Below are 27,157 nucleotides of genomic sequence, written 5' to 3' on the forward strand. Positions count from 1 at the left end.
GCAGACACTTGATGTCAGCATTGTGACATCAAGTGTCTTGCTAAAACATGTCAAATTCTTCTATTATAAAAGATAGTTTGGCGCAACAGTGTGGTCTGTTGTTTTCTTTCTGGCATGTAAATTAAACGTAAAGCTGCAATAATGAATAATTTTATTTTAACAATGAATTAAATGAGTGAGTGATGTGTAATTTGAAAAGTGTCTCGCATATCATAGCTACAAATAGAAAAACAAAAGCTTTTTGCCAGTCTGGTGGAGCCGGCCCGGAGGCTCCGGTATCTTCTCATAGATGACAGGAGGCTGTGTCAGGGGTGGCTGGGGTCACCCACAATACTGGTTGCTTTGCGGGTGAGGCGGGTTCCATAAGTGTCCTGGGCGTGGGACATAGATGACCCGTCGAGGGTTTTTAGTCCTTGATGGTCTGGATACAACGTCTCTACTGTTCTTTGAAACAGGTCTGGTTATTTTTGTGGTGTGATAAAGCTCTTCCTTTCATTCACCTTCCTATTTAGCAGTGAAAGGGTTCTAGTCATCAAAGCCTGCCTGCCCAATAGGCCTAATAATAATAAAATACAAATAATATAATATAAAATAATAATATTTAACATAGGCTAGTATTATTGAAAAGTATTATTCTTTCATTGGACCAAAGACGTCACGTTGTATGCCAAAGTGTCATTCACTACGTCCATCCCTATGTGAAGCTGCCTGGAAATCATTTGGCAACAGAGGAATTTTCTTAACACAACAATGTGGTTTCCTCTGCGGACATCATCAGTCTATTTTGTAAGCTACGTGACAAAGGCATCACATGGGCCCATGGACATATAAACAAAGCATGGGCCTGTCCAGTTATGACGGTGGTGACGTGCTCGACGTCACACTGATGGGCTGGAGCCTCGCGCTACTGGGTCGAGGTCAGATGTTCAAAGAGACCCATAAATGTGTCCGAAACAGAGGAAACGGCAGTTATCCTACCACAGTGAAACCTCTATCCGGTGTCAGTTGCAGCTTCTCGGCTTTTTCTTTCTTGAAAAGTCATCTCGAAGGTAAATATTAAGCTACAGTATATTTTCCTCCCCGCCGTGAGCGATAAAGTGCTGCTGCTGCGACATGGCTAAAGGGACACTGTGTAACATTGTAAGTAATTGATTAGCTAACATCAATATCCTCATTCATAAATATGTCCTCATTGGTGTAGAATCACCTCTGCCAATAATCTGAATTATCCTCCTGAGTGTATAATTACAAATATTAACATTAGGCTACAAGTTGTACATTGAGCAGGCAAGTCTTATGGAGGCATCTATGTTTTTCGAATGTCCTCCGGTGCGTTGGTTAGAATTTAGAATTGTTCGTGTCCTTGAAGGCCACTGTAGCATCTGTAATTATTCAAAAGGGGTGGGTACCTTTATATTATACCCCTTTATATGTCTCTCGATTTATATGTCCATGGGGTTATCCAGGGAGCGTTGCATTCTAGAACTTTCTTGATGTCATATTACACACTGCCCCTTTAAGAGTATGCTACCCACACCGGAAAATGAAATGTTTTCGAGCAAGTTGCTAGGCAACGACATTGTTTGGGGTCCGCGATCTGACAACTGTACGTGCAGTCGCTCATAAACTCTTACAATAGATAAGAGATTAAGATAAATGCCTAACAACATTAGAGTTACTAAGTGAAATGAGTGATGCCAATCTGATAGTGGAGATAGATCAGAACCAACCATAGATAGTAGGCCTATATAAAATCAGATCAGAACTGAATGCTGTGTAAGCTCAACTGACAGACAGCTAAGTGCTGTCTGATGAGTCGGAGTGATCCTCCGCCTCAAAACATAAACGTATGAAAAAATTAATTAATATTCAATTACAGCTTACCTAAAAATAAGTGTGCCATGTTACCATCTATTGTATTTAGGATTTTAGCTCATTTGGACGCTGTTTTGACCGTCTGTTTTCATTTAGGCTATTAGCGATATTATATCTAGGCTACTTTCAGTTTCATTACTGAGTCGCCACGAAACGTGATTAGTGATTAGATACTTAGATTATAAAACAAGAGGTCTAAAACACAGATGATGAACACAGGACTGTAAAAATCTAGTTCACTAACCTTTGGAAGGTGGTTATATGCTAAACAGCGTCTAAACGGCCTGAATATTATAAGAAGAAGAAATTATTTATTGCTTGAGTAGCCTATACTTCAACTGAAAACGTTTCGACGCACCTCGCATACATAGGCTAATCGATAGCCTATTTGAGTAGACAGTCTATGTAGTAGTAGGCCATAAATGGTGAGTATGTAGGACGCTAGTATGGCTTTCCGAACACAGCCAATGTAACGTTCAGGTGTCGGGTTTTTGTTTTCGGTCACTGCCTCTTTTTTTCTAGAACACAGCTGTTTTAAAGAAGATGGATGCAAATGACAGCAAGCGGACATTGTCATGCACCAGGTGAGCTCCAGTCCCGTCTCAAGTTAATGCCCCACCGAATTTGTAAAAAAAAAAAAAAACATTACCCTATCCATACACATACGTTCACAGCAGACTATGTTCTAGGGCTAAGGTTAATTTTTAAAATGAGGAAACTGCTAGGTGTGCCAGGAGGACATTGCCCAGTCAGAACAGGAATGACAATGAATGCTAGGTGTGCCAGGATAGCAAGATATTGCCCAGAACACAATGTAAGCAAAGAATGAAATTATTTTTTTCTATATAGCCTAAGATTTCAACTTTAGGTCAGGTCATTACCCTTTTCGGTAGTGCTACCAAACATACAAACCATGTCAGTCTTGTTTGATGGGCTGTAATGTTAAAAACGAAAACAACATTTTTTTTGTAGAAAGTGGTCCTAATGAAACACACTGGGGTCTATGAGTTTTCAAATGCAATCTTTCTTCAATGTGGGACAAATAACTCCAAACGTGATTAGATGAAAGCGAAAAAGGAAAGTTAGACCGATTATCAGGGTAAAACTGACCATTTTAAAATCTGTTACCCCTCAAGCCATGTCTGTGTGAACAACCCTCACCTGAATGCACTGAAGGATGACATCCTCTACCACTTCAGTTTAGGAACCGGAACTCATAACCTACCAGCTATGTTTGGTGATGTAAAAGTAATGCTTTTTATTTCATTCATGGGAAAAAAAACACCTGCATAATCATCGTTATTCAGCTGTTATTTATGTTGTCTGTGTTTTCTTTCAGTTTGTGTGTGTTGGGGGTAGCCCATGGAGGATGAAATCATTCATTGAGTACATTGCTGCTGAGCTCAGAATGGAGGACCCCAAATCAGACTACCCGAATATCTGTGCTGGAACGGATCGCTATGCTATGTACAAAGTTGGCCCTGTACTCTCTGTCAGTGTATGTTAGAACTAAATTCTCTCATTTAGTTTTTTGATAACAAATGCTATACTGACTCACATACTAACTTGTTGTCCTACGATTAATGTAACTACATAGATTTGAAAACATGCATGAAATGTCTGTGTTATTTAGGTATTTGTTTTTTTGCAGCATGGGATGGGCATCCCATCTATAGCCATAATGTTGCATGAGCTAATAAAGCTTCTCCATCATGCAAGTTGCACAGATGTTACAATTATACGTATTGGGACATCAGGTGGAATAGGTAAGCATATGATTGTTGCTCCACACTCCAAGAATTATAGCTTCCTTGTGATTCTAAAAATTACTTGTTTTTTACTTGACTTAAGAATCCCTGTGTGATGAAATGTCCTTAACATTATTTGTGTCAGTGTGGTTACACAGTGTAGTTTCTATGCAGTGTAGGGAGTACTTGTTTTCCACAAAGCCACATTTTCTTAGTTTTACCACAAGAGGGAGCCCAAAGTCCCTCAAATATTAGCGCAGTGTCATCCAATATGGCTTTTTGTCTATAGCTGCTATTACCCAATCATTTCTTCAGGGTTTAGAATAAGAGAGAATTTATATTTTTGTTTTTACTTTTATAAATGGCTCATGCCCTTGCAATTTAAATGTGGCATATTCCACTGGGTGTTGTATTTTCCTGTGACACATACAGTATTTACATGAGCCCCCCTGAGGCACAGTTCTCGTCGTAGCAGACCCGGGTTAGAATCCAGCCAGGGTTGTTCTCAGCAAAAAAAGATCGTCATTTATCAGCCGAGTATGTTTTTTTTAAACAATTACAGTCAAAACCGAATTGCCAAAGATGAATGGGCAAAAATACCAGTGGAGAGATGCAAAAAGCTGGCCAGCAATTATAGGAAGCGTTTGATTGCTGTAATAGCCAATAAAGGCTTTTCTATTGAGAAGAGAATGAATAATTTTGGACATGCCAACTTTTGTTCAAATGTTAATAAAAGCTGAAAAATATTTTTTTTCTACAATGATGCCTCTTGTACATGGTCTTATTATCTTTTGGGAGAAGCCTGTGTCATTTCCAATCAAGAAAAAGCTTGCTGGTTTCATACAAGTAAAATTTGCCAGGAGGTATGAATAATTTTGGTTTTGACTGTATTTAAAAAATATAATAAAGAATGTTAACCTTTCTGTACTTTTTCAGTTAGAATAAATTGTTTTCTCTCACTTTACATTTTTGTTTTTTAGGGCTTGAACCTGGCACTGTGGTTGTCACCAAGCAGTCTGTGGACGCAACCTTCCTTCCTAAGTTTGAGCAGGTGATCCTGGGAAAGACGGTGGTGCGCAACACTGATCTGGACCAAAAACTGGCTCAGGAGCTGTTGCAGTGTAGCAAGGAACTCAACAAGTTTGAGACGGTGATAGGCAACACCATGTGTACGCTGGATTTCTACGAAGGTACGAGTTCTGGTACATCAATGTGTTTATCACGTTGGTCATGTACATCGGTTCAGTCACAATGTACATATTTTGCAAACTTTCTGTCTGATTGATCACCTAGGACAAGCCCGTTTGGATGGTGCTTTCTGCTCCTACACTGTGAAGGAGAAACAGGACTACCTCAATAAAGCCAATGACGCAGGAGTCTGCAATATTGAAATGGAGTCGTCCGTTTTTGCTGCTATGTGCAAGCTGAGTGGCCTACAAGGTGAGCAAAATACCATATTGGCAGACATTATTGACAAAATCTTTCAGAGTCACAAAGAAAGAAAGTTTTTAACGTACATTTCTTGTTCCGTTGTGTGAAGCTGCTGTGGTTTGTGTGACATTACTGGATCGGCTGAAGGGGGATCAGCTGAGCAGTTCTCATGAAGTTCTTCAAAGTTACCAACAACGTCCTCAGATACTGGTTGGCTACTACATAAAGAAGCAGCTGAAGGCCCTCGCAAAAGGCTGCTGAGTGCAACAGTTATCACACTGAGCCACAAGTTGTATGTAACACCTTCTTGGTTTAGCAGATTAAAATTTCAATGTAAGACAATATTCTGGGCCAGATTGTTAGGTTTGACTACTAGAGCAGGATGGATGATTAATGAGACAACACAGTAAGTTTAGTTTTATGATGTATTATTGAAAGATTTATCTATAACAGTAGAGATCTTCACTTTTAACATAGATCTTTCTGACACAATAGAAAAACACATAAAAACAAATAAATCACATAACCTTGGGCCCAAGTAAAAAAACAGGAATAAAGAAAATGTACCCCGAGGTATTTTAACCCAGACCGTATGGTGTTAATCACACCAATAAGTTATGAAAGTTCTGTATAGAATAGAAACTCACAGTCCAAAGAATTTCAACTCAATCTTCATCACAGTGGATCCTGGTTCAGTAGTAGCTCGCCATCTTTGGACTGGATGTAGAATTCAAACCTCAAAAGAAAACCTGACTAAAAGAAATTAGGTAACTTCACGTCTATCCCAAATGAACAGCGTCGCTCTGACAGTTAGTTAGTTTGAGGGGATTCTGATCAAATTCGGTAAACAGAACAGTTGCTTGTTCTAGCTTGGAGCATGAACATGTGTGTTTCTCTCCGTCTCATCTCTCTTTGTGCGCAACTCACGGAACTCTCATGTAAACAACTACTCGCGCTTTACAGAGTTCAGATTTCACACTTAAGAGTTTCAAAATAAAAGGCACTTATATCAAAAATCAAGTTAACCTTTTCATACACGTAAAACAAAAATAGTTATCTTAGTACAGCATTTTAAATAAGTATAGCTTTCAATAGCCCTACTATAAATACTTTAGTAGCCCTTATATTGACAGGGTTACATGTACTATTCAAAACTATGAAACACTGAAAACACAATGCAATGCAATAAATCCACTTTTAGCAACTTTTTTTATGTATTGTTTCCTGCTCACCATTAGCCTAAATATGTCTGTAATACTCACTGAAGCTTGAAATTATGCACTGTATTTATTTATCCTTTGTAACTTATTAAGTTGATTGATAATTTAGTATTACATTTCACTTAAATATGCAGAATTAAATCTTGTGTAGCATCCTATTATCAACAAATAAATCTTATTTAAAGCTGCCTCTGTTTTGCTGCAATATGTACATTTCTTTATCCATAACACTTGAAACATTGCATGACTTGTTGTATGTTTCTACCAAAAGGTGCTGTAAGAAACTCACTTTGACTGACAACAAAATGACACTGATATTGTACCTGTCCGTATGATGGTGTTGGTTGTTGCAAAACTCTATGAATATGTATCATCTGGAGCATTTTTTATGTGCAGACTTTCTTCTGTAATTTTAGACATTTCCTTCAGAATTTAACAAGTACCACAAAATGTTGCTCATTTTAAGAGACAAATAAATTCCACTTGATGTCTTATTGCAAATAAATCCTCACACAGTCTGGAGCTGTTTGTATTATGTACAGGCCCATTACCTTAGCACAAGTTCACAACATACTACAGTATATTTTGATGCGGGAAAAAAAAAACTCCAGCATGACAAGTGTACTCAGGACCAGCATCCTGACCACAGCAGACTACTGGGGTCAGTCAAATTATTGTAGATTATCTCTATTGTAACACCTTTTGGCTTTTAAATAAAACCTTTCTTTGTGAACATTTACACCAGGTCTGAGGATCAGCTGTCTTTGGTGAACCTATTGAAGAGTTAATACTAAATAATAGTAGCTGGAGTCATTGTTTTCATCTTGAATTTCCACAAATATCTATTGGAATTCACAACTTTGGAGTTTCTTTGTCAAAATTGCTTCACACCTTATAGGCCCACACCAACGTTTTATGACATCTAAGTGTTTTCATTTCTAATATTTTAGTTTTAGTTTTCAGTTTACAGCAGAATGCCAACTCTGTAAAGTCATCTGTATTAGCCTATTTTATTAGACGTTTCATCCAAAGATTCTTATTATTGGATGTTTTATTTAGGCCTTATTGATATAGGGCAAATTCATGCGAGGCGACTATGCTACTTTCTGTTCTGTTTTATAGTTGTTGATTTTTTCAAACCAGAATTGACATTTTGTGGATCCATTTTCTTTTAATAAATTTTGATCCAGTAAAAAACACGTCTTGATTAGGCCTATCCGGTCTGGAGAAGATATGTACCAACATGCATGATGTAAGAATGCTATGCTTTCTGTATTCTGGAAACCGCTGTGCGCGTCATAGGACAGAGGGGAGGGTCTGCTTGCGCGCTCCCGCTCGTGCGCACCTCCTGTCTGCCATCCGGACCTACCCCGGTCTATTCGCTGACTCAGTGCCTTAAGCAGCATCACCGAGCACCTGAACAGAGCGGCAGCATCCTCTGCGGAGAAATACATCAGCCATGTCTAAAACAGCAACCGGTAAGCATGTTGAGACTGGTCATGTTAAAACCGATTGCCTGCATGGATGAATGGATGGGTGAGTGGATGGGTTGATTGATGGACTTGAAACAGATGCATCCTTTCTGTTTAGAGCCGGTGTCGGCCCGGTATTGTCTGATGGTCGTTCTTCTGTAATGACTCCACTCTGAAATGTTGTCTTTGAATGGTTTAGGCCTAAACGAAGGGAAATAAGATGAGTCACCTTGATATTTCTCCACTGACGGTGGGCCTATTGTCTAAGAGTCTGGAGCTGACAGCAAAAATGCGGGCTTACAAGCCACCCTTCCTCCGTCATTAGATTCCTGAAATGTCTCCTTCATTGTCATCATCATCTGCGTCAAAGTGTTAGTCCTCATCTCCGTTGATCTTACATTGTGTTGCAGTCATGATTAGACAACACGGTTTATCCCTAGACAGCTTTATTTACAACGCCGCACCTGCGGTTCAGGCTAGAGCGGCCCCAACATGCAGCATAATGCAGACGGACCCCACCCAAGATGCTGAGCTGCCCACCATTTAGCCAATAGCAAAGCTGAGAGGTCTTTATCAGCCTCACTTTGATACTAGGCTACTTTGCTACGAATGAAGCTGCACAGCTGTTATTTGTCATTTGGAAAGTCGTTAATGTGGGATTGCACCTTTTATTCATGGCTGTATAGCTTTACCCATTTCTTCCCTGCAAAGGATGACCAGCTGTGATAGATAGCCTGGGCTACAATGCCACTATTTCCGTAAAAAAATACCCTATTGGCGTTAAAATAGACGTAAAGGCCTCAAATAGACGATAAAGTCTTCAACACACTGAATTGTATTCAGATTATAAATAGACTGTCGGCCTAGCCTGCATTAGTCATCCCTTCGGATGGATTGGTTATTGTTGTAGGCCAGGCATTAACCATATTTATTTTCATGGGTTTCTTAAGCGTTTGTATACACATCTAAACAGTGCTTCAATATGAGCCACCCATTTGGTCACTTCTAAAAACGCAATATGGTGTGCTGACTGGCTTCGTAATGGTATGTGGTGGTGGCAGAGATGTGGCAGAGATGTAGCAAAGGAGACAGGTGCATGGCAGGGTGGGAGGCAGGCCAGCCCTGCAGCAAGGGGCCGCTTCACACGCTGGCCTTTGCAGCAGAAGGCTTAGAAGCACTGAATATTCTGTAATCTTTTCTGAGCAGCCAGGTGGGCACCTTGTCGTACTAGTATAAATTTCAAGCTCGTTAATCACAGCTGTATCTTGACAGCTGTGAAAGCGACGCCCAGGAATAAGGCACAGATAAGACGGATGAATGTAAGCTCATCTTATTGTTGTGATCATGACACAGGACAAACAGCAGAGGAATCAACAGGAAATTAAATACAACTTGAGACACAGGTTTTCCCACTATTACCCATCTTATGCAGATTGCGAGGCAATATTAGACACAAGGCAGTTTGATTTCTGGATTGAAAAGAGTCACAAATGTCTTGCTATAGCACCAGAAAGCAAAAGGAAAAATGATCTTAGCATAGCTCACCCTAACAGAATCCCTTTGTGCAATGAATTATTAACCAACAGGGCCCTTATGCACATGTTATACTATCTGATGCTAAGTGTTTGATTTAGCAAAATCTTCTTTCTCCTAACATGTAGTGTCTTCATTTTGAGTAATATATATATATATATGTGTACATTGTTTGTGTGCTAATTTTCCTACAGCATATAAAGAGAAGATGAAGGAGTTGTCCGTGCTCTCCCTCATCTGCTCCTGCTTTTACCCAGAGTCACGCAACAATATTATGCGCGAGTTTGAAGGTAAGGGGTGCATCAGCCTTGTAAACACAGACATTAGTTATAACGACACCTTTCTTGGATTGATATATTGTGTTATTTATCGGACATTAATATTGATCCTAATTGCCTGATTTACAGACATGGAGGTGAAACCCATAAACAAGCGGGCGTCCGGCCAGGCCTTTGAGGTGATTCTCAAGCCTGTGTCTCCAGTGTCGGATGTCGCCCACAACCTCCCCTCACCCCCTAAGAGGGATGTCTCCTTGGAGGACATTGAGAAGAAACTGGAGGCCGCTGAAGATCGAAGGAAGGTTAGTATCTTACCACTTCGAAAGGATGTTGACTGTTGAAATGGAAGAAGTAGACCTTAGGATTTTAAATAATTATAAATCAACTATTTGTTGATTCATTTTGGTTTGCCGTGCCTTTTTTTCAGTTTCAGGAGGCCCAGGTGCTGAGGGCTTTGGCAGAGAAGCGCGAGCACGAGAGGGATGTGTTGCTAAAGGCCATGGAGGAGAACAGCAACTTCAGCAAGATGGCCGAGGAGAAGCTCCAGAGCAAGATGGAGCAGATCAAGGAGAACCGCGACGCCCACCTGGCAGCCATGCTCGAGCGTCTACAGGAGAAGGTGAGGAAGGAATGCACTTTACAGCTCACTTATCAAAGAAAGAAAGGCCCAAAGACGTCCAGCTCTCCTTTAAAATTCATCTTGGTTTTTAAGGGCCCTCTCTGTGGATGACTAAATTATTCTCACACCGTTTTGCTTTGTTCCCCATCCAGGAGAGACACGCAGCCGTGGTGCGCAAGAACAAAGAGCTGAGGGAAGAGCTGACAGCATGAGCCTCTCACAAGTCCTAACTTCCATGGTCCATCAACGTCCCTCCATCATGAAGTCCTGTCCCCCCCCCTTCCCCCCTCCCCGCCCTCACCCTCCTCAGAACAGACACCCAACCCCAGGAGGCTGAGAGGTTAGAGGACCTCACCACCACATCACATCACACAACACACCACACCACCAATACTCACAACTATCAGTATTATCAGTGGATACAAGTACCAGTAACACTCATCTTAAAGAGTCGAATGGATTTGTTGATTTTAGAGGTAACAGGAGGATATGGCTATTATTTTGTAAATACTTTTTTCTTAAAATTGCTATCTATCTATCTATCTATCTATCTATCTATCTATCTATCTATCTATCTATCTATCTATCTATCTATCTATCTATCTATCTATCTATCTATCTATCTATCTATCTATCTATCTATCTATCTATCTATCTATCTATCTATCTATCTATCTATCTATCTATCTATCTATCTATCTATCTATCTATCTATCTATCTATCTATCTATCTATCTATCTATCTATCTATGATGGTGGTTGAAGTACATGCAAAGATTGTACCGCACTGTACGATTTCAAACATTTTGTTTGTGATTGATTAATGTTTCAGTTCTTGAAATTTGACTCTACAACCATTTTTTCTTGTGAAAGCCCTCGGTGTTGTGAGTTGGCTGTAGACTGACTTTTAGCAGTGTTTCCTGATGATGTCATGATGATGATGATGATGATGATGGTGTTTCCTGTGTCTTTGCGAGGAATGACGGTCTGTGTACCTAGACTATAAACTCCTCAGAGCTTTCAAAATGTATCCCACCTGTATCTTCCTCACGCACACCTATTCATTCTCGACACGCACGCTTGGAACTTAAAAACGATGCGCAAAAACACACTGTTTCATAAAGTGTCCACCTCCTCTCAAACGAGCTTGATAATGAACTTGATAGGTTTATTGATATTCAGAATGTATTTTGCCCGGTGGGAGCAACTGTTTCTACACTTGCAGATTCCCATTTACCCCGACAACTTCATTTTCAAAATTAATCTGCCTTTAGCCAAATCGATAGCTCTGTTACGTACACAGTACTCGAATGTTGAATGACACCATACTGTTACCATGCATATCGTCTTAGACAGTGGAAAGTGCTGTTGCTCCCACCTTGATGTTGATAGTATGACCATAATGTATGTCTGTGTGGGCGTTGTGTGAACGCAAATTTACCACAAATTCATCCTTAGCCTCTGCTCTCTTTTGGGGATTGGACGGAGAACGGATGTAGGATGCTTTACATTCAGCACACGGAACTAGTCTCTTTTTAATATCCAGTATCACTGATATCTGCCTGCATCCTCTGCTGCTTGTGTTTTCTCCCCTTCATATATTTCTCTGTGAACGCTTTGCTCAATAAAGGTTTGGGGTTCTGTAAACGTGGCATGCACCATCTAATACTTTTCTGTGCTAAAAGAGGAGGGAAAATGTAAACTGCCAAATAAAAGAACCAGTTATCTACACATCCTGAGAATCACAGCCTTCCCCCAGTTGATTTTTGTTCGTGTTGGTATGCCCATGCAAGAAATAGCGCTTTGACATTTAATATCAAACAAAACATATAGGCATTGAACAAATGTCATAGACCAAAAAGGTGTAGAGTCTGAAGCTAAGGCTTATCATGCTACTATTTTTACTTTCTATGTTCATATTGGAGACTCGCACCCAGCTAAGTATTCATTTAGACAGAAATAAAAGAAAAAAACTATAATTAAGTTCCAAATCTTTCATACACATTTATTATCAGACCTGAGATTAATATTATTTTCCAACCATATTTTTGAACATTGTCTTAAATTTATAAAGTGACCTATTTTAAATTCTTTGTCACAATCATTCCATAGTTTGACCCCTTTAACAGATATACACTTATTCTTAATGTTTTTTTTGTTTGCTTTTTAACATACCCGTTTAGCTGATTTCTAATTTGCTCTCTCAAATTTAAAACAGCCTCTGAATACAGATTGGGAGTGATTTATTTAGATTTAGACTATATCACACGGTTTTAAAGTATTTAAAGTCATAATTAGTGAATTTGATGGTTGAAGATAATGTGACCTGGTTACAATTCGTATGGTGTTCTTCTGTTGCATAAAAATAAGATTGGTCTATTCATTTGTTTATTTTATTTTTTGTAAAAGAATATTAAACTGACACATTATATAAAATTAATTGATGATCGTCAATCAGGCATGAATAAGATAAGGTTCCTCCACTAGGTGGCAGTGACAGATTTCTTAAGCCTGTAGGCTTACGCACACGTCAATCCAATAATAGGGCAAAAGTTCACAGTATGCCTTGTAGAAATATAATCACAAACACACTGATCGAATCAAGATCAATTATGTTTCATGTATGATGAATATCATAATTACGTAGACTTCGAATAACAGGCGCCTTTAAAGATGAAGGTTTGTTTAATTCATCAGCACTTGCAGGACATTGAATGCAAACACTTTTGCATATTGTACTTTAAAATTACTGATATTTTAGTTCTTAAAAAGGAAGTAAATTTGCTTATTCATTATTAATAAAAATGTGGGCGAATCCCAGACAGCAACTGCCCCTCCATGAAGCCGAAAGTGTTGCATGAATGGTTTAAAAGCGGCAACCCCCCTCCCCCCCCAAAAAAATAAATAAATCGGTGTGACTAAAATCTGACCAGTAATGACACCGTGGAGCTGAAAAGTGATTTATCTGTACAGCTGTCTGCGTGCTTTCAAACCGCTTTCCTCCAGTTTCCTCATCCTGTTCACACTATTGTCTCCGTTTCAGACCAACCCAAGCTGGTGAGGTCAGGGCAATATTGTAAAGGATTTCCTCTGGCTCTTAATGATTTCCTGGGTATTCATAAGGGCAACAATGCTCTCAGATTTGGTTACCTACCTGGCACACAGTAAAGGAATTGGATTTCAGTAAATAACTGGGAACATTATTAGCTCATGAACTTCTACCGGATTGAAACTGAGATCGCACCTGCAGATTATATGTGATTTGGGATGATTTGGTTTTAATCACTCAAAGTGTGGTAACTGAGCAGCACATAGGACTATGTAGCCCATTGAAAAAACAATGGCCGCCTTTTATACTTCATTAAAACAAAACATTCTGGGGAGTTGAAGGAGCCAACGTAGCAGAAACAAACACATTGACTTAAAGCCATGTTTTATACTTTGAACTCAATTTATTGGTACAAAAATATTACAAATAGATACAAGAATGCAATTTTCCGATTCTCAAGAGGTTAGTTTTCCGACAATAGCACATATGAAATGCATTTCATCTACACAAGTTCTGGTACCACAAAGCAGACTGAAATACTCTATGTTAAATACAGACATATATGCTGAACAAATGTAGAAGTTTCAGTATGCGGTCTACAAAATATTACCTTTACACTTGTGTTGGCAGTGAATCTATTGGCCCATATGTCATACGTCAGCCCTCAACCTGGAGACAGTGCATGTTAACTAAAATAGTTATCAGTTGCAATCAAAACATAAAATCATGTAGCATTTCTTTCTTCATAAGAGCAATGCCATGCTGAGACGAAACTACACCCTCCAGCGACCCCTCCAACTTATTCTTTATACTTAATAAAATAAAATCAGCTTGCTTTGTTCCCCTGTGTTTTATTGTTATTAAAACAGATGAGGCAGGTTGTCCTGCCTAGGCTGTGGTGGTGGGCACAGCTCAGCAGTTGCCTTTAGTCCAGCTGTTGGCTTCAGAAGGCCCCAATCTCCGTGCCCCAGGGCCTGTAAGGCTTTGATAGGGCGGAGGATGGGCTCACTGTGCCCAGGGCAATCGGGGAGACCAGAGGGAAAGCACAGAAGGAGAGGGGGAAGGCCGACAACGAGGATAGGGATGAAAGGAGCGGTGGCGAAAGCTTGGACGTTGGCACGGGGAGACTGAGGGGCAGCGAGCCATTGGGGGGCACCCTAAGGGACTCTGCGTGGGGCATGACACTGAGTCTGGAGGTCCCAGATGCCTCAGTAGAGGAGGAGGAGATGGAAGACACAGAGGAAGAAGTGGAGGAGGAGGAGGAGGAGGAGGGTGGGCTACTAATGCTTCTGGGTGCAGGTGTCCTGCCCTGGGGGTGCTGCTGCAGGAGGAGGGGGTGGGGGAGATGGGCTGTCCCATAGGCAGAGCCCCAGGCTAAGTGTTCCAGTCCGGGGTGCCCGTCCCTCTGAGAGCCATAGTTGCTGAGGTGGGACACCAAACGTATACGCAGGGGGTCTGCGCTCTCCCGCCCCTCTATGATGCTTAGGTAGCGGGCCGTCTCTGCCAGGCACTCCCTGAAGCCGAGGCTGCGGTAATCCTTAGCAAGAGCATGAGCCTCAAAGTAACCTGCCAGAGAGAGGAAGCACAGTCAGACGGTTAGAAACGGCATATTTTGTCATATTGAATTAGGGAATTATTACGACATGAATTTATTGTCCGAGCCAAAGAAATGGTCTGTTACCTTTGCCACCAGGCGCATGAAGCATCTTCAAATGATCCACAGTCATTTGCAGGATTTCTGCTTTTTCCAATTTAGCTGATCCCTGTAAAGATATAGGAAAGAGTTGTGTCACTTTTGTTGATATTCATATTTATGTTATCCATCTATAGGAAAAAAATTATTGACAAATGTGTGCCTGGGTAGAAGGAAATTATGGACATATGTGACCAATTTACCTGTTTCTCAAAAGCACTTGGCACCAATCTTCTCAACTCTGACAGACTATTATTGATTCGGTCACGTCTCCGTTTTTCAATGATCTGTTATAAGGGAAACGATGCAATTTAGGGCACAGGTGGTAGAACAGCAGTGGGATCTATCAAGCAACAGCACACAACTTGGCACCATTGATAATGAGTTCACTTACCCCTCTGCGCCTTTTTCTGGCTTGAACTTGGGTCGTTGTGGAGGGTGACAAAGAGCCGTGGGAATCGAGTTGACTGGAAGGATGAAGGGCAAAACATTATATTGAATGTTGAAACAATAGGCTACTTTAAAGTTATTCTGAGTTCGGAAATAAAGGCAAAACAAGGAATTTAAATAGCCTAGACATGTTGAAATGTCACAATCAGCGAGTTGAAAGATTGAAAGAAAATAAACTGAACTTACCCATTTTCGTCGCCACTATCCTTCTCCACCTCGACATTGTCGTCAAGGTCGCTCTCCGATGAACTATAATTGTGGCTTCGCTTCATTCTGCTTTCAGAGCCCGCAGCAATCCTCAGTAGATCCTCGCAGAGAAAGCTCCAGTGGCGCACTAACAGCAGCTCAGGGTCCGTGAGACAGTTTAAACGTCAGACGTGCCTCTCCTGTGATCATTTTCTCACCACGGAGGAGGAGGAGGGGGGGGGGGGGGGGGAGGCTGGATCCCCAGAATGGTGTGGGCGGGACTCGAAAAAACTTGAGCCTGTTAAAAATCGAGCTGGTATTTGAATGGCATTGAAAAAAAAATCAATGGAAAAGCCCAAGGTCTCAGAGGAAAGCTTTAAAGGTGAGGTGTGTAAAATGGAATTGGCGTTTTTCAGAACAGATTTGATAGAAATGAGAAAAAAGACGAAACACAACATTTAAAAAACTGAATTTGTTTTAATTCAATTCAATTAATAAAGACGAAATACAATATCGAAAATCAAGACAAAACTGAGCGACAGTTAAGAGAAACTTTACTTACAGCGTGGAGCAACTGATCTTGTTTTTTAAGCAATTAAGTTTGTGTTACAAGATTGTTAAACTGTAGACCCTCTGTGACCAACTAGACCAAATAAAGCCGCTTAATTGTGACTTAAGAGGTTTAAAAATGGAGGATAAGTCCCATAAGCTGTAAGTTTCCCTTAACTTTTCCCTTAACTGCTGTTCAGCTTCATCTTTATTCTCGAAATTGAATTTCAACTTTTTTTGGTTGCTAATGTGCACAAGTGCATAATTTTTTTCTCATCCGTGGCCCTAATACTCTTCCATATAGAACAGAAAAACCTAAGGGCCTAACATTGTGGGCGTCGAAAATGCACCTTTTGGAAGATGAAGAATAAGAACTGTAGTATAAATAACTACATCTTCACCTCATCACTCGATAATTGTGGAAAGACTTGAGGCACTGGTTGATTATCCCGTCTTTAGTATCTAAGCTTCTTGTCCTTGAAGGCCACCGTAGCTTCTGTCAATTCTCTGAATGGGACTTGGGACTTGGAGTGTTGCCTTTAACTGAGTGCTCGTTTCTGGACTGAAAAACATATCTTGTTCCTTTTTCCAAGGCTTGACAGCTCAGGATGGCCCATAGTCTCCCTGGCCTCTCAGGTCCCCCACATTCCCTGTTGAGAGACCCCCAGTTCATGAGCAACAGGCCCCACAAGAGCGGGGAGCTTCTGTGGTGTAGTGGAGGACACACGGCCTATTAGCAGAGTGTGTTGTTCATTGTCTGCAGTCAGCTGCGCGGTTGCACGACAGCAATGATCATCCGGGGGCCCCCCGAAATTAGTCAGTCAGCGTTGCCAGGTTCTCCTTGGAAACCCACCACCTTCCTCCTCCTCCTCCTCCTCCTCCTCCTCTTCAATCACTGCAAACAGGTCAACTGACTGGTGCAGAGAGACCTTCCCTGAGCTGTATTTATTAACGGTGGGTTGAAAATAAACAGTGAACCCTGCACTGCCTTGCACTGGGAAAGAGAAACAGAAAATGTTTTTAGAAGCTCCAGCAACACGCAGCCATAGATGAATGTTTGGCTTTGAGTTACGTGAAAAAAAACGACAACCTACAGCGAAACATAAGTGCCTCACTCTCTGGATAAGGAGCAGCGGTGGTCTGCAGGAGGTGTGAACATTTTGACCCCACTAATATGCCCGGGTCAGAGGCCAAACTATATAAAACATGAGAGCTTTTGGTGTTTACGTTCCACTGTATAGCTGATCCTTTCTGGTTGTTTTTCCTACAAGATATAATCATGTGATATAGATATTTCAGCCTTGTTTTTTATATATCTACATAGGAATACAAGGCAAATGTTGACGGTACATTGTACACATACCAATGCAACCATAGTAAAGTAGTGTGGTGTGGCACTGTGATGAGGGAATGCATTTATATGTAAGTATGTAAGATTAATAATAATGGTAATATGACGATGGTGATTTAGTATCAGTCGAGAAACACAGGATGTTCCTGTCTGCGTGCACTGATGCATGAATAACAATGATCCAATACTATACTCGTATATCATTCCCAGAAGAAAATCTAGATTATGACATACTTTTATTTTTGATACTGTTAGTTAGTACACTGTGTTGCCAATGCTTCTGCAGAACGACCACTTGTAATGGTGTGTATTGTTTATGGCGTGTTGTTGCTTTAACAATCATCTCAATGCTTGAAAAGAGACATGTCCAATACATGAAATAGTGTATCACCATTAATATGAAAGCAGCAGTCTGATGTCAGTCTTTTCTTTGAAGGTCTGGGAAACCACAAGACTTGAAGCTGGTGTAATGCCTGCATCAAGACGTGTCTGCTTAGGCCATCAGTGGGAGCGTGACCCCCCCTGCTGTCTTCCATTCCAGTACCTTGTCGAGCAGCAGCTGTTTCTCGGCTCTGTCCGTCAGGTCAGTTGTTAACTCAGGCCGTTGGGAGCTAGACATGTGCGGGTGAGAGCTTGATTCCAGAGAGCAACTGCAGGCAAAACGCGCTGTTCCCAGAATGTCAGAGGGGTTTCGGTGGTGACAGATACGATATGCAAGCTTAAGTCATTCTGTTGGTGCAGTGAGCGTGGACGAGCCTTCGCACTATCCCTGACACACACATATGCATACACACACACACACACACACACACACACACACACACACACACACACACACACACACACACACACACACACACACACACACACACACACACACAGACTCCGGCCTCTCTGTCAGCACAAACTTTCACTAGAAACCATGCATACCGTTCACCCATTTCACACACGTCCACACTCCCATGGTGGATTTATAGACCGTAACATGTGCATAAGCCACTCATTCATGGACAGTGCTTCTAATGTGGGCATCTATATTGCTCTTCACACCAAAAAGTTTAGCACTTGTGCAACAGATTCATGCATGCTATAGATTCCCAGACTAAACCGCATGGCCTTTCCATGACTTTCTGCTGATGGGCACCTAAAGTATTTGGGATCGCTTCAGTATTGTTTGTGATGCTATTATGGTAATAGGGCTCAAGTCTACAGTGCCACCAGTTTGACTGGGCAACAGGCGGGTTCATGTGGTCTCCATTAAGCAGACACAAACCACCCTCCTCACACATGACTGTCAAGGTCCTTCACATTAGCGCTGACATTCCAGTGGGGGCATTAAACTTAATTAGGATTTTTTGGTCCAAAAACCTTGACTTTTCACCCGTGGTGTCACAACATTGTCTTAGCCACCACGGTTGAATTTTATGATTTGTGGATGTTTAAATTCTTAAAAATCCCCTATCCTGTTTGGTTTGAGCTCATTTGTCTGTGATTGCTTTGGAGATCTCTAGCTTTAATAACACGCCAGTCCGTCTGGTCTGTTGACCGTGGGCCTAACTCGGCACCGGTTTGAAGAAAAACTGCTCTCGAACCCAGCGCCAGGAAGCTAAGAGGTATAAGCGAACATTTGTTTGAAACTGGCGTGTGCCCAGCTGCCTTCCTCAATCTTCCCTTAGGTTTCCCTTGGTGACTCTTTGTGTGTGCAAGAGTGCGGCCTGAGTGTGTGCTGGTGTGTTTGCGTGTGTTTATGTGTGTGTGACCGAGAGTGTGCAAGTGTGTTTAGGAGGTGCTGTTTCCCACAGCCCTGATCTAATTCCGTGGTAACTCAATCTCCGTGTGAGCGCTTCCCGGCGAGTGTTCTCCCACCCGTGGACAGTCTCTCTCTGGCTTGCTGGCTGAGGGGCTGAGTGTGTCTGACAGAGGCAGGCTCAGTCCCATTGGACCCCCCCCCCCCTCTCCCTCACCCCCACCCCTCCCATCAGGTTTGATTTACTGTGTCAACCGTTGGGGCTGTCGGCAGCAGCGACGTTCGCAGCCGTGCCTGCATCCTGTGCGCACACCATCCTGACATCTTATACCTGTCATTCAACAACTGCTGCAGTGAAGTTTGCATTGTGTGTGTGTGTGCAGAGGGGGGATCTGTGTGGAGAATTGTATGTGTGTTCTGTGTGAGATCAGGCCTTGTCCACAATTTATTCAAATAAGGTGAACGGTGCGTGTGCATTTAAAAAAAAACATATGACACATTATGTAAGACAGAAAATGCCACACATGTTGGTCCTAAATAGCTTGTCGGACTGAGGGGAATGTCTCCCAGACAACTTCCATACAACAATGTTATCCTATGGGCCACAGCTTCCTGCCTGTCCCCCCTGGTTCCAGTCAGCACCCAGACGCTATATTGGGCAGGGGACAGACCAGCCCTGAGACCCATTCCCACTGTTACGCGACGCCTTCTCATTCTTTACTTTCCTGCCTTTGTTGGCATCCATTATCCATGTGCTTTTTGGATAGGTAAAGCCAAGGAGGATATGTTGACTTCCTTGTTTCTTTGTTTAGCAGGAGCATTTTTTTTCCTTTTTGGTGTGTTTTTTTTTGTTCTTAGGACAGGTCCTCAGGTCATATTACTGACACCAGGGTCCGAGCACTGGCTGCCAATTACAGGGCTTGGAGTCAATAACAAGGCAAGGACAGCATTCAGAAAAAAAATAAACTAAACTTTGAACTCTGATATGGACAAAGTTAGGTGTGAGCTTGATAAAAAATATTTTTTGAGTCACTCTTGAATAAATAAAAATCAATTTCTTTGGTTTTCTCTCAATGGCGCACACTCCTTCACGATGGCCCCCTTACAATGATATTGTTCATAAGATTTACCAGTATACTGCTCATTGACCAGTTAGACCAGTCATGGTCCATGGGCAGTCTTATGCAAGTCTACAATAGAGGGAAGGCAGATCAGGACCGGTTCCCAAATAAGCGCAACAGGAGACAGCACGTGTCCATACAGAGAAAGGAGGCCCATGGAGTGAGCTACTTTTAAGGGCCACACATTGTGTTGGTGCAGGAAAATCTTTGTTTGCATATCAATAGAGTGTGTGTATGTGTGTGTGTGTGTGTGTGTGTGTGTGTGTGTGTGTGTGTGTGTGTGTGCGTGCGTGCGTGCGTGCGTGCGTGCGTGTGTGTGTGAGGTGAGGTAGAGTGGGAGTCTTTGGGTCCCTTTTTGAAATGTATCTCCTGGTTTACATCACGCAAAGGGGAAACTCGCAGGCACTTGCCTAATGAATTATTAGTGATTGCAGGCTATGTTGTGCAAGATGTGATTGGTCACTGCCAGAGGAAGGAGCCAGACCTTTACATTACCTCAAATAAGTAGGCTAAGGATTTCTGGAGGGCTTGTGTTTGCCTGACTCAATGTGGAATAAATAACATCTGAGCCGTATTTTTAACGACTCATCTATTTTAGACAGAACAGAAAAAACTGAAAATGGTCAATTTATGTTGAGTCACAAGCTTATAAAAAAAATGCCTTTTTTTGTGAGCCGGCTCCTTTCCCAGTGGATGTTCTGTGCCAGCTGTCTGCACTGCAGTAAAGTGCTGCTTTCCCAAGCTCCGACCTGTGGGAAAATCTGTTGTGGCCAGTAATTGATTCCGCCCTGCCAGCCCCATTACTCTCCACTGCAGTCAAACTGCCAGTGATCTGCAGAAAGCCTGTTAGCACAGCCCCTTTACTCTTTATTTCTTACTCTCTCTCCCACTCCAACAAACATGCATCATAATCCCACAAGTTACAACTGTTATTTCCCATGTTACTTCTATTTAACTTATTACCATTACCCACCAACCACATGCTTTGTGCAAAGCCCATTTTTCCACCCTTTTTTTTCTCCAACTCATCGTATCAAGTTATAATGTCCTTGTGCTTTAGTTATAGGGAATTTCACCTTTGATTTCAACTGTTGCTGTAAGACAGTTCTCATTAAAATCTGACAATTAAAGTATGTACTTATCTGGCAATCTATCCTTGACAAATGTGCAGGAACTATGTCACTGTACCATTGACCTTGATTGTATGTCTAAGCCTTAGTAGCCATTTGTCCAAAAACTATAAAATAATGGCACATTACACTTGTTACATGTGTGCACCGCTATCTAGTCCACTCCACAGTGGACTAGATAGCACATGGACATATGCGTCCTCCATGTGAGGTAATGATGACTTTAATTGACAGCAAAGGTCACAGAGCACTTGCCAGATTACCAGGGAGATGTCCAAGAAATTAATGATCTCTGTCATCGCCTTGAAAGGGACAAATGTGATGGTTATTTAGCTGCAGAACCCCCACCCCAAAAAGTTTGGCATGAAATATTAAGTGCAGTCATCTGCTGAGATGGCCGAGTTAATTGTCACAGCCTAACACTTACCACATGTCTAAAAAGAGGTAAGTGCTTCCCCCCTTCCAATTAATCTTCAATTAGTGGTCCGGCTCTGCGCCTCTGCCTTTGTGCTTCCCAGTCTCGGCTCAGCAGGTGGCGTATGGGGTGTGTGTGTGTATGTGTGTATGTGTGTGCGTGTGTGCGTGCGTGGGTGTGCATGTATGTGTGTGTGTGTGTGTGTGTGTGTTTGTGTGTGTGTGAGAGGAGAGAGAGAGAGAGAGATGGGGTCATATGCGGATTTTGCAGGCTCTGGGGCTGGTGGTGGGTACAGGACAAGAATAAAAGAATATTCTCCAACACATTCACACGACGACTGTCATGCTGTCCCACCACACCATTCACTTCTTGCCATTCTGATTACATGGCAGCACTTTGATCACAGCTTTAGCAGAAAGCGACACATTATATTAACCCATAGAACAATAATTGTTACGTGTGAGATGCAGGGACATATGACAGGCCTCCAGCCGGGTGAATACTCAGGGATTCTTATGACTCTGGCAGGCTTTATTAACTACCAGCTAATTTGTGCACTTTCCCATGTTGTAAGTGATCAGGAGGTTACCCTCTAAGCACTGTGGCAATTGTTTATCACAAAAAGAGCTCCAGCCCACGGTGGGGGTAATCAAAGAGAGCATAAAAGAGGAGCATTAGAATTGTACAGTATGCATCACTTTAGCTATACTAGCCCTCTGCCCTCTGCCCTCTGCCCTCTGCCCTCTGCGCCCGGTTGCACCTCTCCCTGTATTGACAGAACAAGCAGTGTCTCTGTGAGAGGCAGTTCCCCCCATCCGTCTCTCTCAAGCCCCACCGTCAGTGTGCTGCACACCAAAGCCTGAGGCGCGGGGAGCGTGTGGGATGAAGGGATCAGAGAGAAGATCAAAGCAGGAAGCATGAAAAAGCTCAAAGCACACAAGCAAGAGGCACCTCTCTGACCTCCACCACACACACACACACACACACACACACACACACACACACACACACACACACACACACACACACACACACACACACACACACACTTTTCATCCTGGCTAAGCAGAACGACCTGGCTCCCACCCCGGCGTCTGGTTCCCCCCCATCTAGCAGCCGTGGAAAAAGGCAAAGAGGAGAGGGCACGTCCCTCAGGTCGTGTGAGCTCCTCAGCAGATGTTTGTGACCTGTTGGGAACAGCTAGACCTGATGTGGTTCTGGCTGGTCCATCTCTTATTAATCAAACTTAGGGCCTTGATCTTCCTATCATTCCTTTTGTGTCTTAGATGTTCAGCTCTTTGATTTTCATAAAGTGCAACAGGCTTTTAAAATCAATTTGCTTACTTTGGTTATTGTTTTGTGTGTGGCTTTTTTTATTGCCATTCTGAATGCACATTTTTAACGATGACATTTTGAAATGTTCTCAACTGCAGCACATGAAAGGCACTGCTAAAAGGCTTCAATAGATCTCGAGGAATATTTCCCCTACCCCTGGCAAGTGCTTGCCCAGAACAGTAAAAGCAGTTTAAGCTAAAGAATGAGGGACCACAATACTCAGACAAGATGTGGGAGGAAATAGACCTCCCATGATCTGTAGGTTTAATTCAAATGTTTCTGAGCACTTTTGTTTGCTGTATTTTGTGCAGCGCCACTCCTCTGCCACATTCTCACAGTGTCAGTCGGTATAGGCTGCAAGAGAGTTGAAGTAAAGGTTCAACGTCGTCAACACGATCAGCTGTGACCGTGGTTTTACCTATCGGCATCTATATAGCTGAAGTCTGGGTTCATATGGAGCCCAGTCAGACCTGCATACTCCCCCTTGGTCCTGAGGATTCTCTCTCTCTCCTCTCTCTCTCTCTCTCTCTCTCTCTCTCTCTCTCTCTCTCTCTCGCTCTCTCTCTCTCTCTCTCTCTCCATTATTCATGAGTCCTCAGGTTGGACCCTGGGAACAAGCTGAGCGAGGCCCTGTGTCAATACGAAACACTGGCCGCCACAATGGGCTCTGCCTCCAACTACACTGTTGACAGACACCAACACAAAGGAGCTGAAAGGGGTCCCCCTCCGTTCTCACACACACTGAAGAATGAGTCAGTGTGCTGCCGCTCAGAGCTGTGTTTGTACTGTATATACAGCTTTTGTCCATGGCCACTGTTCTCCCATCAATGGGAGCTGAAGTGTTGATGAAAACCAGGAGGAAAGGACTTCTCTGTGGCGGCCAGGGAGAGTTCATGTTCATTAGATGGGCCCTTCGCCTGCTATGGAATCTGTGAGGATATGTACGGGCACAGAAATACCTTTAGTGATGGGACAACAACTAATCTGCCTATCGATTCGGTAAACACCAGTCCATGGTGTATCACAACCCGGCCTCTTTGCCTATCAACTCATTAACAGCTGTCATTGATGTGAACGAATAATGAATGCATTTGGACCATGAAATCAAATATTGCAGCCATGTGACAGTTTCATTAGGGTATTTTGATATGGCGTATATCATTGATTTCTGCTGTTTCTGGTTTCATAATGAAGGCTAATTAAGCACAAGAAATCAAGCCTTGGTTGTCCATGAAAAAAGGGGTAATCCCCTTCAAAAGGGCTTTCACAATCACGTCACTTTATTAGTTACTCACAGACAGCTTCAGTAGTTTCTCTCTTAAAAAGCTAGGATTAAAATCAACTGTAGATGGGATGCAGAATTTCACTGTGCAGAATACATTTTGTCTTGTGTGATTTCACTGTATAGCAAAGAGGATGAATATGGTGACGTTTCACTATCCTTATTCACATTTAATGCTCCAATCATCTCCAACCTTTTTTTTTTTTTTTGCTGACGTGTTTGATATCAGAGTGGAATTCCATATTGCACGAGTCTGTGTCTTGCAAACATCATTATGAACAGTATTAAAGGTCTACTCGTGGGACGGAACACTTGTTGATAATTGAACTGACCAAAACAACCCCAACCCCCCTCCCTTCCTGCTCCATCAGATGCTCTGCCCCCAGACGAGCCTGCCTTGCCTCAGCAACAGCAATCGTCACTTACTATCCGTCCAAAGGGATTGTTGTGAATAACATACACACATTATGCACAGGTGTGGGACATTGAGTAGATTGAAACCTCTGGCTAAAATCAATTTTATGTGCATTTATATGTTAATTTATTTGGCTTGTAGCCTACCTAAAAGAAATATGCTGATATGTGGTTGTTTTCTGCTTCGGAATTGTAATACAGTTGTGGTATAGGCCAACACTGCCAGTCAAACAATATATCAACACATTACCTTTTGCATTGAGTATTAGAATAATAATAATAATACATTGTATTTATATAGCATTGTACATAGAATGGCACGCGTGACATTATAAATGCACCATTGTGCATGCCCTGAAATAATTGGAAAAAATTCATAAAAATTAATGAAAATGTTCAACTTCTTTAATTTGGGGCTCAATTTCAACACATATAAATACTAGGCCTAAGTGTGAAAACAATGCACAGTCATGGTCAGAGAAACCTCTAGGAACCATTATATTTGTTTTTCACAGGCGCCATCTGCTGGTCAAATCCAGTATTACTGTTAATACTGGGCAGCAGCGATAAAGGCAAATAAGTCTATTTTCTATAGAAATTTGCTTTCTGTCGTAATTGTGTTGATGTTTATCAATTAGCCTAAAGTAATATGTTCAATCGTTCCTTATGCAGGGTTGCCCCGCAGCCACACACTTATTCCTATCAGCTCAAAACGATGCTGCAGTTTTCAAGTTTTCTGCTGAAGGCAGCAAACAAGGCAAAAAAACCTTAAGATTTATGTCTCATCCATGGTCTCATCATGCACCATCAGTATCTGATTTAAAGACACGCCCTTAATCCGCTTGTTGCCATGAAAACATGCACACCTTGGTCTTGATTGGTCAGCCTTGAATTGAGCACGTGTTTGACTAGGCTTCAAATATTTCCCCCGCGTGTCAGTCTTTTTCATGCTGCAAGATTCAAACAGCAAACCAACCCTGAGATATCTTGAGTAAAATTTTCACCATCATGGTTGTTCAGTTTGTTGGAAAATGGATTTTGACTGCCAGCGAGAACTTTGATGAATACATGAAGGCGCTTGGTGAGTTTGATTCTAGTTAATTTAATGTAAACTGAGGGTCTGCTTGTTGAAGGATGCCTTGAAAAGTAAATTTTAATGGCGGAAGCTTCAGCACTGCGTTTTAACCATTTATTTAATTTTATTATTTGCAACGATTAAGAAATGGCCTCCTAATTAGGCATGTGTTGTGTTGCAGGTGTTAGCTTCGCCACTCGGCAAATGGGCGTCATGTTGAAGCCCAACCTGGTGATCAGCATGGACGATGATGGCGTTATTTCACTGAGAACCGAGAGCACGTTCAAGAACACGGAGATCAAGTTCAAACTGAATGAAGAGTTCGAGGAGAATACTGCAGACGGCCGAAAGACCAAGGTGAGGCATTTCTTTGACATTCATTATAAGAACGCGTTTTTTTTTTTACGCCTTTGACGTGTCTATGTGACTTAACAGACCATCATCACTTTTGAGAATGGCAAATTGATTCAACAACAGACGTGGGATGGAAAGAAATCATCACTGGAGCGAGAGATTCAAGATGGAAAGCTAATTACTGTGAGTAAGGAATTTATGAGGAACTGAGCCCTTTTAGTTTAGTAATTTCATATGCATCTCCAATGATAAATGATCATGTATGCATTTTAAAAAACAACTTTAGCCTCGGGCTCCAGTGAAATGTAAGATGTCTAACATTTGAACATTGTCTTGACAGAAATGTATCATGGATGATGCTGTAGCAGTGAGGACCTATGAGAAATGTGCTTCTTGAACATCTAAGTTGTTCACTCTGTTCCTGCACCAAATGCACTGAGCAATTGCCAAACATGCTAATAAAATATGAGCTGTGAAACTGATGTGGGTTCAACTTTTTATTCTTATTACTTTCTTGACATGATTACTTTATTTTATACATTTTTTTTATTGGAGAAATTGTTAAATGCCAGTTTCTAATTTTAAATGTCACTATTCTAATGCTGTATTGTATTAACTCAAAGACATTTTGGGGTTGATGACGATATACCATGGCCAGTTTTGTAATATTAGGATGTGGGTGGATGGGCAGTAGTAAAACCAAATCGGTGCATTGACCTCATTAATGCCAGGCCTCTCAGATGTGGAATTGACGTAAGTGCACATAATTAGCTTTTATTGGGGTAGAAAGGCAGAGGCCCAGATCCTGCAAAATATTTCCTGGATTTAGT

The 27,157-nt window shown here is 41.8% G+C and overlaps 4 protein-coding genes across 4 annotated transcripts; 3 read left to right on the forward strand and 1 right to left on the reverse strand.

Moving 5' to 3' along the window:
* Window positions 1-927: 927 nt before the first annotated feature.
* On the forward strand, window positions 928-6,458 carry upp1 (uridine phosphorylase 1). Its single transcript, XM_080039220.1, has 8 exons — window positions 928-1,049; window positions 2,398-2,459; window positions 3,012-3,123; window positions 3,215-3,373; window positions 3,527-3,641; window positions 4,604-4,813; window positions 4,917-5,063; window positions 5,164-6,458. Exons 2-8 carry the CDS (start codon window positions 2,419-2,421, stop codon window positions 5,313-5,315), a joined length of 936 nt encoding a protein of 311 aa, XP_079895346.1. The 5' UTR covers window positions 928-1,049; window positions 2,398-2,418; the 3' UTR covers window positions 5,316-6,458.
* A 3,230-nt stretch (window positions 6,459-9,688) lies between these two features.
* On the forward strand, window positions 9,689-10,388 carry stmn2a (stathmin 2a; the record flags this gene model as incomplete). The annotated part of the gene is made up of 3 exons (XM_080039806.1): window positions 9,689-9,859; window positions 9,985-10,176; window positions 10,329-10,388. The coding sequence occupies 3 exons, from the start codon at window positions 9,689-9,691 to the stop codon at window positions 10,386-10,388; spliced, it is 423 nt and encodes a 140-aa protein (XP_079895932.1).
* Window positions 10,389-13,703: 3,315 nt separating this feature from the next.
* On the reverse strand, window positions 13,704-15,688 carry LOC307259284 (hairy/enhancer-of-split related with YRPW motif protein 1-like). Its single transcript, XM_080039062.1, has 5 exons — window positions 15,555-15,688; window positions 15,313-15,385; window positions 15,122-15,205; window positions 14,907-14,988; window positions 13,704-14,791 (listed from the first exon to the last, which is right to left on the reverse strand). Exons 1-5 carry the CDS (start codon window positions 15,638-15,640, stop codon window positions 14,169-14,171), a joined length of 948 nt encoding a protein of 315 aa, XP_079895188.1. The 5' UTR covers window positions 15,641-15,688; the 3' UTR covers window positions 13,704-14,168.
* Window positions 15,689-25,906: 10,218 nt separating this feature from the next.
* Window positions 25,907-26,724, forward strand: fabp4b (fatty acid binding protein 4b; the record flags this gene model as incomplete). The annotated part of the gene is made up of 4 exons (XM_080039566.1): window positions 25,907-25,979; window positions 26,155-26,330; window positions 26,409-26,510; window positions 26,668-26,724. The coding sequence occupies 4 exons, from the start codon at window positions 25,907-25,909 to the stop codon at window positions 26,722-26,724; spliced, it is 408 nt and encodes a 135-aa protein (XP_079895692.1).
* Window positions 26,725-27,157: the final 433 nt, after the last annotated feature.

The sequence above is a fragment of the Ammodytes marinus genome, assembly GCF_949987685.1.
Source record: "Ammodytes marinus genome assembly, chromosome: 13".
NCBI classification, from domain to species: Eukaryota; Metazoa; Chordata; class Actinopteri; order Uranoscopiformes; family Ammodytidae; genus Ammodytes; species Ammodytes marinus.